Source organism: Culex pipiens, chromosome 3 (genome assembly GCF_016801865.2).
Source record: "Culex pipiens pallens isolate TS chromosome 3, TS_CPP_V2, whole genome shotgun sequence".
NCBI lineage: Eukaryota > Metazoa > Arthropoda > Insecta > Diptera > Culicidae > Culex > Culex pipiens.
This window is the reverse complement of record NC_068939.1, coordinates 177,441,942-177,456,632: the sequence shown is the minus strand read 5'-3', so window position 1 is coordinate 177,456,632 and position 14,691 is coordinate 177,441,942. Positions and strand designations below refer to the sequence as shown.

At 36.4% G+C, this 14,691-nt stretch overlaps 1 protein-coding gene across 1 annotated transcript in view; it reads left to right on the top strand.

The window, feature by feature from the left end:
- Positions 1-14,691, top strand: part of LOC120432351 (hemicentin-1-like) — a 295,990-nt gene that overhangs the window by 189,007 nt on the left and 92,292 nt on the right. The window contains exon 4 of the mRNA XM_039597537.2: positions 11,064-11,264. Coding sequence (XP_039453471.1) covers positions 11,064-11,264 — 201 coding nt within the window. The remainder of the gene's footprint in view (positions 1-11,063; positions 11,265-14,691) is intronic.

The following is a 14,691-nucleotide window of genomic DNA, read 5'->3' as shown; positions in this document are numbered from 1 at the left end:
AAATACTTAAATTTTCCAAAATTCCAATATAGGTATCAAACGAGGCAATATTTTGTAAGCTTTTTCATTTAATTAGAGTTTTTTTATGTACTAAAATTTTCACAAAAAACCGTATTTTTCGAAAATTCTCAATTTTTTACAATTTGCTAAGCAAAATTTTGTATGCTTTTTCATTTCATTACATTTTTTTGTTAAAAACTTAGTTTTTCACAAAACACCGTATTTTTTCGAAAATTCTCAAATTTTTCAAATTTACAATATGGGTATCAAACGAAGCGAAATTTTGTATACTTTTTACCTCACTAATGTTTTTTTTTTGAAAATAATTATTTTTTTTTACAAAATAGCGTTTTTTTGGAAAGTACTCAATTTTTTTTAAATTGCAATATGGATATCAAACGAAGCGAAATTTTCCATTTTTCAGACATATATTATAATTTTGTATGCTTTATATAACATTTTGCTCTGTTTGACACCCATACATATTGCAAATTTTCTTAAAAGTATGATTATTTTCATACTATACAAACCTTACCAGACAAACTTCGTCTTGTCTATTTTTTGTTTCTTGACGTATAGCTTGTTTGCTTATTCAGCCTCCTGTGATCAAAATTTGATTTTACGTAGCTTTCCCCATACAATCTGCAGATTTTCCGGAATCGGTTCCAGAGTGGCCAAAGCCAAAGTTGGCGTAAGAACCTTCCTTGGACATTTATGAACCCAACGCAACAAAGATCACCTCGATCCGACGCTCCGTATTGAACTGATTCGCGTTCGAACAAAACCATCGAAATTTTTTATATATATAGATGATAAATATACGTCATTTTTTGAAAATTTTGTGATCAGCCAAAAAAAATAAGAAAAAATGCATTCAAAATCCCGCTTCCTTCACGAATATTGAAAATATAATTATTTTTGAAAAATTCAGTATTTTATGAAAATTTGAGTGTTTTATAAAAAAACCCTAATAAACTGAAAATACAAACCAAATTTCGCTTTTTTTGTTCCCATATTGCAAATAAAAAAAAATTGAGTATTTTCGAAAAATACAGTATTTGATGAAGATTAAATTATTTAAAAAAAAACTCTATTAATGTGAAAAGCAGAACAACTTTCACTTCGTTTGATACCCATACTACAAATTTTGAAAATTTGAATATTTTCGAAAAAATACGGTTTTTTATGATTTTTTTTAGTATTTTTCAATTAAACTCTAATGAAGTGAAAAAGTATACAAAATTTCGTTTCGTTTGTTAACCATATTGCAAATCATAAAAATTTGAGTACTTTCGAAAAAATGCAGTATTTTGTGAGAATTTCGAGTATTCATTGTTTGAAACTTACGTAATGTTTAAAAAATATATTTTTAGTGAATGAATACAAAATTTGGGTAATTCTCTACCAACTCACACGAAATCGGGAAAAGTTGCCCCGACCCCTCTTCGATTTGCGTGAAACTTTGTCCTAAGGGGTAACTTTTGTCCCTGATCACGAATCAGAGGTCCTTTTTTTGATATCTCGTGACGGAGGGGCGGTACGCCCCCTTCCATTTTTGAACATGCGAAAAAAGAGGTGTTTTTCAATAATTTGCTGCCTGAAACGGTGATGAGATAGAAATTTGGTGTCAAAGGGACTTTTATGTAAAATTAGACGCCCGATTTGATGGCGTACTCCGAATTCCGAAAAAACGTATTTTTCATCGAAAAAAACACTAAAAAAGTTTTAAAAATTCTCCCATTTTCCGTTACTCGACTGTAAAAAATTTTGGAACATGTCATTTTATGGGAAATTTAATATACTTTTCGAATCTACATTGACCCAGAAGGGTCATTTTTTCATTTAGAACAAAATTTTTGATTTTAAAATTTCGTGTTTTTTCTAACTTTGCAGGGTTTTTTTTTTAGAGTGTAACAATGTTCTACAAAGTTGTAGAGCAGACATTTACAAAAATTTTGATATATAGACATTAGGGGTTTGCTTATAAACATCACGAGTTATCGCAATATTACGAAAAAAAGTTTTGAAAAAGTTACTTTTTGCGTTTCTTTTTGTTTCGTCGTCCGTGTCTGTCGCGGGTGACCATGAACGGCCATGATCGATGACGACCAACTTTTTCAAAACTTTTTTTCGTAAAATCGCGATAACTCGTGATGTTTATAAGCAAACCCCTAATGTCTATATATCAAAATTTTTGTAATTGCCTGCTCTACAACTTTGTAGAACATTGTTACACTCTAAAAAATAACCCTGCAAAGTTAGAAAAAATACGAAATTTTAAAATGAAAAATTTTGTTCTAAATGAAAAAATGACCCTTCTGGGTCAATGTAGATTCGAAAAGTACATTAAATTTCCCATAAAATTACATGTTCCAAAAAAATTTACAGTTGAGTAACGGAAAATGGCAGAGTTTTTAAAACTTTTTCAGTGTTTTTTTCGATGAAAAATACGTTTTTTCGGAATTCTGAGTACGCCATCAAATCGGGCGTCTAATTTTACATAAAAGTCCCTTTGACACAAAATTTCTATCTCATCACCGTTTCAGGCTGCAAATTATTGAAAAACACCTCTTTATTCGCATGTTCAAAAATGGATGGGGTCGTACCGCCCCTCCGTCACGAGATATCAAAAAACGGACCTCGGATTCGTGATCAGGGACAAAAGTTACCCCTTAGGACAAAGTTTCACGCAAATCGAAGAGGGGTCGGGGCAACTGCTGTGTGAGTTGGCGGAGAATTACCCATTTAACATTGTTGAATTAAGTCGATTTTAGAAATTTAAAAAAAAATAGTTATTATTCATTATCGAAATAACGAGATATATCGAGATAACGGTAACGCTAGATTTACGTTATCGTCCCGACGTAATGCTATAATTATCGTTATCGTTATTGAGCCGCGATAATTGTATCGTAAACAACCTTGATATGCAGCTTTGTGAAGTTGTTTTGTTTCAAATGAAATTATACATTATAACCATTGTATTTAAAGTTATTGTCTTTTATTGATGTAACACTTTTACACGTCATCAAACATTTAATTTTAAATGCAATTTGATGTAAATTTGCAACAATTTAACGTAAAACAATATTTTACGTGTGATCCAACCGTTTACGTCGAATCTCAAGTTTACATCAACTGAGTTTACATGTCATTAATTTTTTCCGTGTTGAGTAAATTCACATTTTTTTCTGTGTAGTTCTTAAAAAAAGAAGGGGAATAACGGATTTCGACTGTGAACTTTTCGGAATGCATTGTTAATTTTTGGGGGTTTTTAAAATTTTGAATTATTAAGAGTTAAGATCGGAAAAAGATTTTACAATCTACACTGGGTGATGAATAGAGAGAATGCGTAACGTGATTTTCGAATGATCTCACTTTGTTTACATCTACGAAGTAGGAGGCTGTTCAAGCACAAGCATGACTTTTTTCTTACTGATAAATGAGCTGTTTTATAATCACTAATTTGTGTTTTAATTTGTCTAGTTTTTGACATTTTTTGCTGGAAAATTATGTGTGTTTTCAAGTTTCGATCGGTTAGAAGAGGTTTTTCATTTTTATGGGTGACGAAGAACTGCGGCGAGAGTGTCATTCTGCGATGTCGCAGATAAATTCCCTGGCTGATTTTGGAATCCTGCAGCTCTTCCTGGTCCAGCAAATAAACATCGCTAATTCTAGCGAAGCTGATCCAACAAACAGAAAAGATTTTCACTTAACAAGTAGGGTTTCAAACGGAACCAAACGATAAACACAGCTGAGCAGTTCTCTACGGAATCGGTCTTTTTTCTTTAATTTTAATTTTTGTATTTTTTAATCCGGCTGAAACTTTTTAGGTGCCTTCGGTATGCCCAAAGAAGCCATTTTGCATCATTAGTTTGTCCATATAATTTTCCATACAAATTTGGCAGCTGTCCATACAAAAATGATATGTGAAAATTCAAAAATCTGTATCTTTTGAAGGAATTTTTTGATCGATTTGGTGTCTTCGGCAAAGTTGTAGGTATGGATATGGACTACACTGAAAAAAAATTATACACGGTAAAAAAAATTTGGTGATTTTTTTATTTAACTTTTTGTCACTAAAACTTGATTTGCAAAAAAACACTATTTTTAATTTTTTTTATTTTTTGATATGTTTTAGAGGACATAAAATGCCAACTTTTCAGAAATTTCCAGAATGGGCAAAAAATCTTTGACTGAGTTATGATTTTTTGAATCAATACAGATTTTTTCAAAAAATTGAAATATTGGTCGCAAACATTTTTCAACTTCATTTTTCGATGGAAAATCGAATTTGCAATCAAAAAGTACTTTAGTGAATTTTTGATAAAGTGCACCGTTTTCAAGTTATAACCATTTTTAGGTAACTTTTTTGAAAATAGTCGCAGTTATTCATTTTTTTAAAATAGTGCCCATGTTTGCCCACTATTGAAAAAAATATTTTTGAAAAGCTGAGAAAATTCTCTATATTTTGCTTCTTCGGACTTTGTTGATACGACCCATAGTTGCTGAGATATTGCCATGCAAAGGTTAAAAAACAGGAAAATTGATGTTTTCTAAGTCTCACCCAAACAACTCACCATTTTCTAATGTCGATATTTCAGCAACTATAGGTCCGATTTACAATGTTAATATATGAAACATTCGTGAAATTTTCCGATCTTATCGAAAAAAATATTTTCAAAAATTTAAAACCAAGACTTACATTTCAAATGGGCGTAATATTGAATGTTTGGCCCGTTTGAAAGGTTAGTCTTGATTTTAAATTTTTGAAAATATTTTTTTCGAAAAGATCGGAAAATTTCATAAATGTTTCATATATTAACATTGAAAATCGGACCATTAGTTGCTGAGATATCGACATTGAAAAATGGTGGGCTGTTTGGGTGAGACTTAGAAAACATCAATTTTCCTGTTTTTAAACCTTTGCATTGCAATATCTCAGCAACTAAAGATCGTATCAACAAAGTCCGAAGAAGCAAAATATAGAGAATTTTCTCAGCTTTTCAAAAATATTTTTTTCAATAGTGGGCAAACATGGGCACTATTTTAAAAAAATGAAAAACTGCGACTATTTTCAAAAAAGTTACCTAAAAATGGTTATAACTTGAAAACGGTGCACTTTATCAAAAATTCACTAAAGTACTTTTTGATTGCAAATTCGATTTTCCATCGAAAAATGAAGTTGAAAAATGTTTGCGACCAATATTTCGATTTTTTGAAAAAATCTGTATTGATTCAAAAAATCATAACTCGGTCAAAGATTTTTTGCCCATTCTGGAAATTTCTGAAAAGTTGGCATTTTATGTCCTCTAAAACATATCAAAAAATAAAAAAAAATAAAAATAGTGTTTTTTTGTAAATCAAGTTTTAGTGACAAAAAGTTAAATAAAAAAATCACAAATTTTTTTTTACCGTGTATAATTTTTTTTTCAGTGTAGTCCATATCCATACCTACAACTTTGCCGAAGACACCAAATCGATCAAAAAATTCCTTCAAAAGATACAGATTTTTGAATTTTCACATATCATTTTTGTATGGACAGCTGCCAAATTTGTATGGAAAATTATATGGACAAACTAATGATGCAAAATGGCTTCTTTGGGCATACCGAAGGCACCAAAAAAGTTTCAGCCGGATTAAAAAATACAAAAAAAATCGAATGACCGAAATCTCAGAGAATTGCTCAGCTTCTGGATGGATACAACCGCATCGACTCCATAAACAACTTCCATTCATAATTTAAAAACATTACGATCTCTCTTCAATATTCTTCAGATTTCTCGACTTCAACTTCAGGTCCTCAAAAGCCACACATTTTTCATTCTGCTAAAAAAACAATTTTTAATGATCGATTACAATACTCTCTACTTTTGGCGAACAGTAAATTGGTTCCACTTTGACATTTCAAAATTGAGGCCGTTTTGCGAACCACTATTCAGCACCCAGAATCTTCACATTATTTTTTTTTGTTGTAAATTTGAAGGGTGTTAAATTGGAAGGTATAATATTATCCCTTTTATGATGAAATATTACCTAATTTTTTGCAGAAAATGGACATTACAACGGATTATTAGTGTATTCACCCACCTTAAGAGGGAAAATTACCATTTTCAAAGTTTTATAAAGTGTTCTTCATAATTTTGTCCAATTTTGAGTTTTTTTTTTTTTGACGAAGAACTTCGTCTTAGGGCTCTATACAGGGTAGCAATCCAAAATTTCGCGGAGCGAAATGTAACGAAAAGAAATTAAACGCGACTGCAAGATTTGCAACAATAATATCTCTACTCCTGTTCAACACACGTAAAAGTGGTACCCACCAAACGAAAGGGGAGATTTCAAGCTTTCTTAATATACCTAATTAATGGCCATGAAATTTAGTTGAAGCACTTAAAAACTGAGTTTAAATTAATAAAACTGCTTCCACACAGCAAGCAAGCATGCACACAACACACACACGTGCACACTCTCTCTCTTGACTCCGCCCCCAAAGCCTTGCCTGCGTTTGGCCTTGACACAATTTGGCGATTTTTTCCTTTTGTGCTGCTGCTTCGCCAAACGCCAAAACGATTTGATATAAAACGAAGTGCCGTTCCAAAATCAAGTCAAATCAATTTTGGACGCCGACCTGGAAGGAGCTCCTGCTGTTGCTGATGCGGGACCGAGGAGGAAACCAGCCACGAGGAATCCACTATCGGACGACGTTGCCATGGAGATTTTGCGGGACGGGACCAAGGAAGGACGCGCGGGGTGACGGATTTCACAGCTCGAGGTAGCTGCTCTCACCCGGCAAATTCTTCCATTAGTGATCCTCTATCCAACCTGTCCTTCCCATCCGGGTTGAGGAAGCGGCCAGATTCCGTGCATCGTGTTGCCTAGAGATTTTGCGGGACGGAACCAAGGAAGGACGCGAGGGGTGAAGGAATCCACAGCTACGCAGAAAGCTGCTTTCACCCCTTCGCTCTCTCTTTGACAAATTTGACATTTCGGCAGTAGTGGCCACCACCTGGAGTGGCCGGAGGCCCCGGGGGTGTTCCGATAGGGGGAAATTTGCGGAACAATAATATTTGGGGCAATATGGGTATCAATCTTAAAGGTTTTTGAAACTGGACATGAAATTTGACATTTTGGCAGTAGTGGCCACCACCTGGAGTGGCCGCAGGCCCCGGGGATGTTCCGATAAGGGGACATTTGCGGAACCATAAGAGTTGGAGCAATATGGGTATCAAACTTTAGGGATTTTGATACTGGACATGAAATTTGACATTTTGGCAGTAGTGGCCACTACCTGGAGTGGCCGCAGGCGCCGGGGATGTTCCGATAAGGGGACATTTGCGGAACCGTAAGAGTTGGGGAAGAATGGGTATCAAACTTTAGGGATTTTGATACTGGACATGAAATTTGACATTTTGGCAGTAGTGGCCACCACCTGGAGTGGCCGCAGGCCCCGGGGATGTTCCGATAAGGGGACATTTGCGGAACCGTAAGAGTTGGGGCAATATGGATATCAAACTTTAGGGATTTTGAAACTGGACATGAAATTTGACATTTTGGCAGTAGTGGCCACCACCTGGAGTGGCCGCAGGCCCCGGGGATGTTCCGATAAGGGGACATTTGCGGAACCGTAAGAGTTGGGGCAATATGGGTATCAAACTTTAGGGATTTTGATACTGGACATGAAATTTGACATTTTGGCAGTAGTGGCCACCACCTGGAGTGGCCGCAGGCCCCGGGGATGTTCCGATAAGGGGACATTTGCGGAACCGTAAGAGTTGGGGCAATATGGGTATCAAACTTTAGGGATTTTGATACTGGACATGAAATTTGACATTTTGGCAGTAGTGGCCACCACCTGGAGTGGCCGCAGGCCCCGGGGATGTTCCGATAAGGGGACATTTGCGGAACCATAAGAGTTGGAGCAATATGGGTATCAAACTTTAGGGATTTTGATACTGGACATGAAATTTGACATTTTGGCAGTAGTGGCCACTACCTGGAGTGGCCGCAGGCGCCGGGGATGTTCCGATAAGGGGACATTTGCGGAACCGTAAGAGTTGGGGAAGAATGGGTATCAAACTTTAGGGATTTTGATACTGGACATGAAATTTGACATTTTGGCAGTAGTGGCCACCACCTGGAGTGGCCGCAGGCCCCGGGGATGTTCCGATAAGGGGACATTTGCGGAACCGTAAGAGTTGGGGCAATATGGATATCAAACTTTAGGGATTTTGAAACTGGACATGAAATTTGACATTTTGGCAGTAGTGGCCACCACCTGGAGTGGCCGCAGGCCCCGGGGATGTTCCGATAAGGGGACATTTGCGGAACCGTAAGAGTTGGGGCAATATGGGTATCAAACTTTAGGGATTTTGATACTGGACATGAAATTTGACATTTTGGCAGTAGTGGCCACCACCTGGAGTGGCCGCAGGCCCCGGGGATGTTCCGATAAGGGGACATTTGCGGAACCATAAGAGTTGGAGCAATATGGGTATCAAACTTTAGGGATTTTGATACTGGACATGAAATTTGACATTTTGGCAGTAGTGGCCACCACCTGGAGTGGCCGCAGGCGCCGGGGATGTTCCGATAAGGGGACATTTGCGGAACCGTAAGAGTTGGGGAAAAATGGGTATCAAACTTTAGGGATTTTGATACTGGACATGAAATTTGACATTTTGGCAGTAGTGGCCACCACCTGGAGTGGCCGCAGGCCCCGGGGATGTTCCCATAAGGGGACATTTGCGGAACCATAAGAGTTGGGGCAATATGGGTATCAAACTTTAGGGATTTTGATACTGGACATGAAATTTGACATTTTGACAGTAGTGGCCACCACCTGGAGTGGCCGCAGGCCCCGGGGATGTTCCGATAAGGGGACATTTGCGGAACCGTAAGAGTTGGGGCAATATGGATATCAAACTTTAGGGATTTTGATACTGGACATGAAATTTGACATTTTGGCAGTAGTGGCCACCACCTGGAGTGGCCGCAGGCCCCGGGGATGTTCCGATAAGGGGACATTTGCGGAACCGTAAGAGTTAGGGCAATATGGATATCAAACTTTAGGGATTTTGATACTGGACATGAAATTTGACATTTTGGCCGTAGTGGCCACCACCTGGAGTGGCCGCAGGCCCCGGGGATGTTCCGATAAGGGGACATTTGCGGAACCGTAAGAGTTGGGGCAATATGGATATCAAACTTTAGGGATTTTGATACTGGACATGAAATTTGACATTTTGGCCGTAGTGGCCACCACCTGGAGTGGCCGCAGGCGCCGGGGATGTTCCGATAAGGGGACATTTGCGGAACCGTAAGAGTTGGGGAAAAATGGGTATCAAACTTTAGGGATTTTGATACTGGACATGAAATTTGACATTTTGGCAGTAGTGGCCACCACCTGGAGTGGCCGCAGGCCCCGGGGATGTTCCCATAAGGGGACATTTGCGGAACCATAAGAGTTGGGGCAATATGGGTATCAAACTTTAGGGATTTTGATACTGGACATGAAATTTGACATTTTGACAGTAGTGGCCACCACCTGGAGTGGCCGCAGGCCCCGGGGATGTTCCGATAAGGGGACATTTGCGAAACCATAAGAGTTGGGGCAATATGGGTATCAAACTTTAGGGATTTTGATACTGGACATGAAATTTGACATTTTGACAGTAGTGGCCACCACCTGGAGTGGCCGCAGGCCCCGGGGATGTTTCGATAAGGGGACATTTGCGGAACCATAAGAGTTGGGGCAATATGGGTATCAAACTTTAGGAATTTTGATACTAGACATGAAATTTGACATTTTGGCAGTAGTGGCCACCAGAGCTGAAAATGTCAGGGGTCCTGACGCGAAAATTGGCGACGCATACACGATTTTTTCAGATCCATTCACTGAACCGCAAAACCGTGACATAAACAAACCCGACTCAGTCGTGAGTGCCCTAGCTCACTGAGCAGCTGCAATGCGAGGCAGTAGTCGACCAACGCTCATTCGACGTTGCACGCACACACATAAAGAAACAAGTTTTTACACAAAAAGTTGGTATTTATGCGTGGAAATGTAATTTTGAATATAAGTTATGGTTGTTTTAAGTGTTTTGCACAGTCTAGAACCATTCAATTGTTAAAAAATAGTCAAAATAGTGTTTAGAGAGGATTTTACGAGTCAGTCATACGACACGAATTGAGTGAGTGTAGCTCATTTTTTCACGTCTCTCATTCTCCAGCAGCCGACCGGCACGAGTCAGGCGGCAGTGGTTGAACGGACACAGTAGGCTTACAGTCAGATGCTAGCAGTGAACTGACATTTTGGTTTGCTTCATGTGTACGCTGGGTTGGAAACATTTTGCAGGCCTGGTGGCCACCACCTGGAGTGGCCGGAGGCTCCGGGAGCAGGAGTGTACCTTCCCCCGTTATCCAACGTCAAATTAACATGAGACCATCATTGAGCAGAAATAAATAGATCTTAAGAATTAACTCTTTCGTGATTGATTTTGTGGCCAAGAAACGCAAATAATAATAACTATAAAAAATCATTTACTTTTGTGTCCGAAGTTCTTCGTCATGATGGTTATGCCTGTAGCATTACCACAGCACCTTTTTTTTTTTAGAAAGGGTCCTTTAAACAAAAACTTAATTTTTTTTTGCTTTTTGGGTGGTTTTGAATAAACCTGACTCAAGGCGGTTCTAAAACACCTAAAAAGCCAAAATTTAAAATTTTGTTTATCGGACCTTTTAAAAAAAACTCTAAACTTCTCAGCACATTACGATATATTGCATCACCACATTAGACAGCAAAAATGGGGTCGCACCACACCAAGCTACAGGCAAATTGCCAACTGCACTTTCGGAGTGTATTCATACAGTATAATTTACGTCTATTTTCCCTCAATTCAGCTTTCCCTTCAATGGCGAAATTATTCGTTTCTGCTGGGAAATCAATAACTTGTCGGGGGTACATTTCACAGAACATGGAATTGAGTTTTGAAATGTTGTTTTTAATGATTATGTTTGTCTTTAATTTTTTGTTAATAAATTCATTTCTTTTTCCCCTTGACAGGTTCATACGTGCTGGCGTGGAAGCGTGGAATCGCGATCCTGACCGCCGGCACGGTCAAGGTCACGCCGGATACGCGGGTGCGGCTCGTCAACGGGTACACGCTGCAGATCCTGGACGCGACGGCCGCGGATGCCGGCGACTACATCTGCCAGATTGCGACGATGAACCCGCGCGAGATCACGCACCACGTGGAGATTCTGGGTGAGTTTTGGAATCTTGAATTTTTGACGAAAAATCGATTTTCGGAGATCCAGGATTAGTTGTTTAGATTAGCTTAAGCTGACTTTTTTGATTTTGATAAAAATATGTTTGTAGACATAACAGACATCAGACATTAGAAGTATTCACGTTATTCAAATGATTCTTCCAACTTATCAAACACCAACTGTCAAATTCATTTATCACTCCCAACTCATCTCTCTTTTTCCAACTTATTTTTCTTTCCCCAACAAACACCCTCTCATGATTTGCACTAATCGCAGTTTAGAAAAGATTATTCCGCCTAAAGAGCACACTTTTTTCTTCAACCCCACCCCCTCCCGCAACCATTTTTTATCCACAACGAAATCATGACTTGGAAAAGAAAAAGAAAAGAACTCTCGAGGACTGTCAAATGTGTCGCCCCCGTTTTTCACACAGTTGTTGAGCATGAAAAATTGGTCCCAATGGAAAGTTGTGCCTGTTTTTCTCGAACTTTTTTTTCGCTGTGTGAGTGCATACGTGTGTGAAGGGGTTGAGTGCGTTTGTTTGAGTTGAAGCGAGGCAAAGAAAAGCTTGGTGGGCAAGGTTTGGAGGGAGAAAACGGTTTGCCTCCGTTAGAAATTCTTTGTAACTTTTATATTTCTTTTCACTTGGTGTTTTTTTTTTTAAGAAAAGTTGTGTCTTATAAGAGCTTATGAATTTCCATCCAGTTGGCCAAGTTTTCAAAGCAGTCAAAAGGTAAGTTAGAACATATGTCACACAGTGTTTAATTATTCATGTGAATTTATTTAACTAAAACAGTATAAATTATTCAAAAAAATCAACTCAAAACATTTTGAATATCGAGAAAATAGCACCCATACACATTTTTAAAAATATTTATTGTTAAAAAAGCTATTTAAATGAATAAAAGAATCCAAGTTCAATTTGAATTATATTGAAATAAAACCTTAAACAAAATACTAAAGTTAAAAAAGTTCAAAAACACAAAAACAATCTTAGAAACGAATAAAAGAGGACACAAAATTGGATGACTTTGACAAGTGGCAACCAAATTAACAAACAAAAAAATCTTGTTTGATTTTAATAGTAATATTTTTTATGGTAAATTTTAAATGATGCCTAAATTTTCAAAAATTCATTGTACAACTTGATGAATAATTAAATAAATCTAAAACTCCTAAATAAGCTCAAAGCAACCATCGATCCGACGCAAATCCAAACTCGCCTTCCCACAAATTTTCCAGAATTATCCCTGCGCGAAAGCCGTCGTCGTGGTTTCATAAACTGTGAAGTGAGTTTTCGTCGAAAATTTCCCACCACATCCGAGAGCGAGAGCAGCTTTTCAGAGGCTTTTCCACCACCCACACTTCCAAAAGTGGCTGGGTTTGGTGCGCTCGCTCACAGACAGACTGACGTGTAATGTTTGCGTTTCTAATTCGTACCAGTCAAGCCACAGCTTGGCTAAGACAAAGCAACAACAAAAAAAGCAGCAGCACCACGAAAGCTCCTTTCGGAAAAGGCCCTAAGTTTCGGCTAGCAGAGAGAGTGGGTTTTGGGGGAAGAGGAAAGCAACAGTTTCCCATCTAAATAAGAAATGTTTTGTTGTTCTGTTGGTTTTGCTGTTTGTGTTTCTGCCAGCGAGTTGGTTTTTGAGGCGAACAAGTTGAGTTTCTTCCGTCGGTTTTACGAGGGGGGAAGAAGGAGACTTGGGGTGGAGCTGAACAGTGTTGTGGTTAATTAAGATCATGAATAGACTTTGGAAATTTAAACAATTTTGTTTAATTTTCCCTAGACAACCAAAACTTGTTAAATGAGTATAACACATATTATTGCAATGCAATGTATCCGATCTTTTATTTTTTAAAATTAAATGTTAGAATGCCAACATTATTTGATAATATTTAAATTAATTCCAGCAAATTTACAACAAAAAAGTGCTAATTAATTAATGGTTTTGTTGAATAATATAAATGTGTTGCTTAACAAAGTTAAATGCGTAAGAATATGCAAAAATAACATAATTTAAACAAAATTCTATTATAGCCAGAGACACAATGCTATAAAAAACATGTTTAAAGCATAAACAAAAACAAACAATAAAATCCTATTTTTTGATTGTTTATTGTATCCTCAGATAAAAACAATGATTAAAATCAGTATTTTTATACCTTACGTGATTTTTTTTAAATTTTTTCAGACGTTTGGTTCAACGATTTCGGTTTTTTATTTTAACCAAGGGGTTGAAAAAAAAAATATTAAAATATTAAAATTAAAATAACAAGCCAAAGTCTCAACATTTGAATGCCAAAAATTATTTTAAAATGCATTTTACACTAGTTCAGTTGTTTTGCAATTGTTAATTTTCAAAAAATGTAAGATTTGACGAAAACATTTTTTTTGGAAAATACACACAATTTTCCAAAATTCAAAAGATTTTTAAATCAACCCAAACATACTAAAAATGATTCTAAACATAGGGGAATGCATTTTAAATTAATTTCAGCTGATTGCCCTAAAACTTTCAGTGAAATTTTGAAGTTATTTGAAAAAATATTTGTTTCGCCCTCTAATTTTTCGAGCTAGTTTTAAAGTGGGAAGGGGGCAGGGTGAAATTTTTTTAAATAAAATGAGTACCAGCGTAAAAAAAAACAAAAAATATTGTTTTTCAACATTTCAAAACTTATTTTCAGATGTATAATCTGATTGAAATTTAAACTAATTTACATTTTTACTTTCAAGTTTTTTTTTGCAATACCTATTAAAATAAACACTCCTGCAAATAAAAAAAAGTTTTATTTTCAACAATGAAAATCAATCCAACAATTATCGTGATATCACGAATTGAAAAATTAGGGCAAATGTGATGAAATTAAGCAAAATTCAATTTTCACCAAATTAAAACTTCTTTGGCTGGCCCTAAGGCTATTCATGAAATATTGTAGAAATAAGTTCAGTGTCCAAATTATGAAAAAATGGCTTAAGATCAAATTTTAATTGGGAACAATAAGTTTTATTTTTGCTTCAAAAATAACAAGTTGCTAATTCAACATATTATTTGGATTTTACCTAGTTCAAACATTCTTTATGTTAGAACTTAATTCTTATCGTTTCTATGTTGGTATATTCACAATGAAAAATAGCACAAGAAAACATATGTAAAAATGTAAAAAATCTATTTGAAAAAACTTAGAATGGTATCTGAAAATGTACAAAAAGACACTAAATTTAAATTTAAGTTATTTTTAATGTTTTTAGTTCAAATTGAGGGACTTTTTGAGAATCTTGATTAAAATAGATTTTTTAAATAAACGGTTGGGTGATCTATAATGTATTTTTCAAAACAACTGTTCAGTGATGTAGTTTCGCCTGAAAAAAAAGTTAAAAAAGCAAATTAATCACGCTTAAAATGAAGATTGCTGCAAAT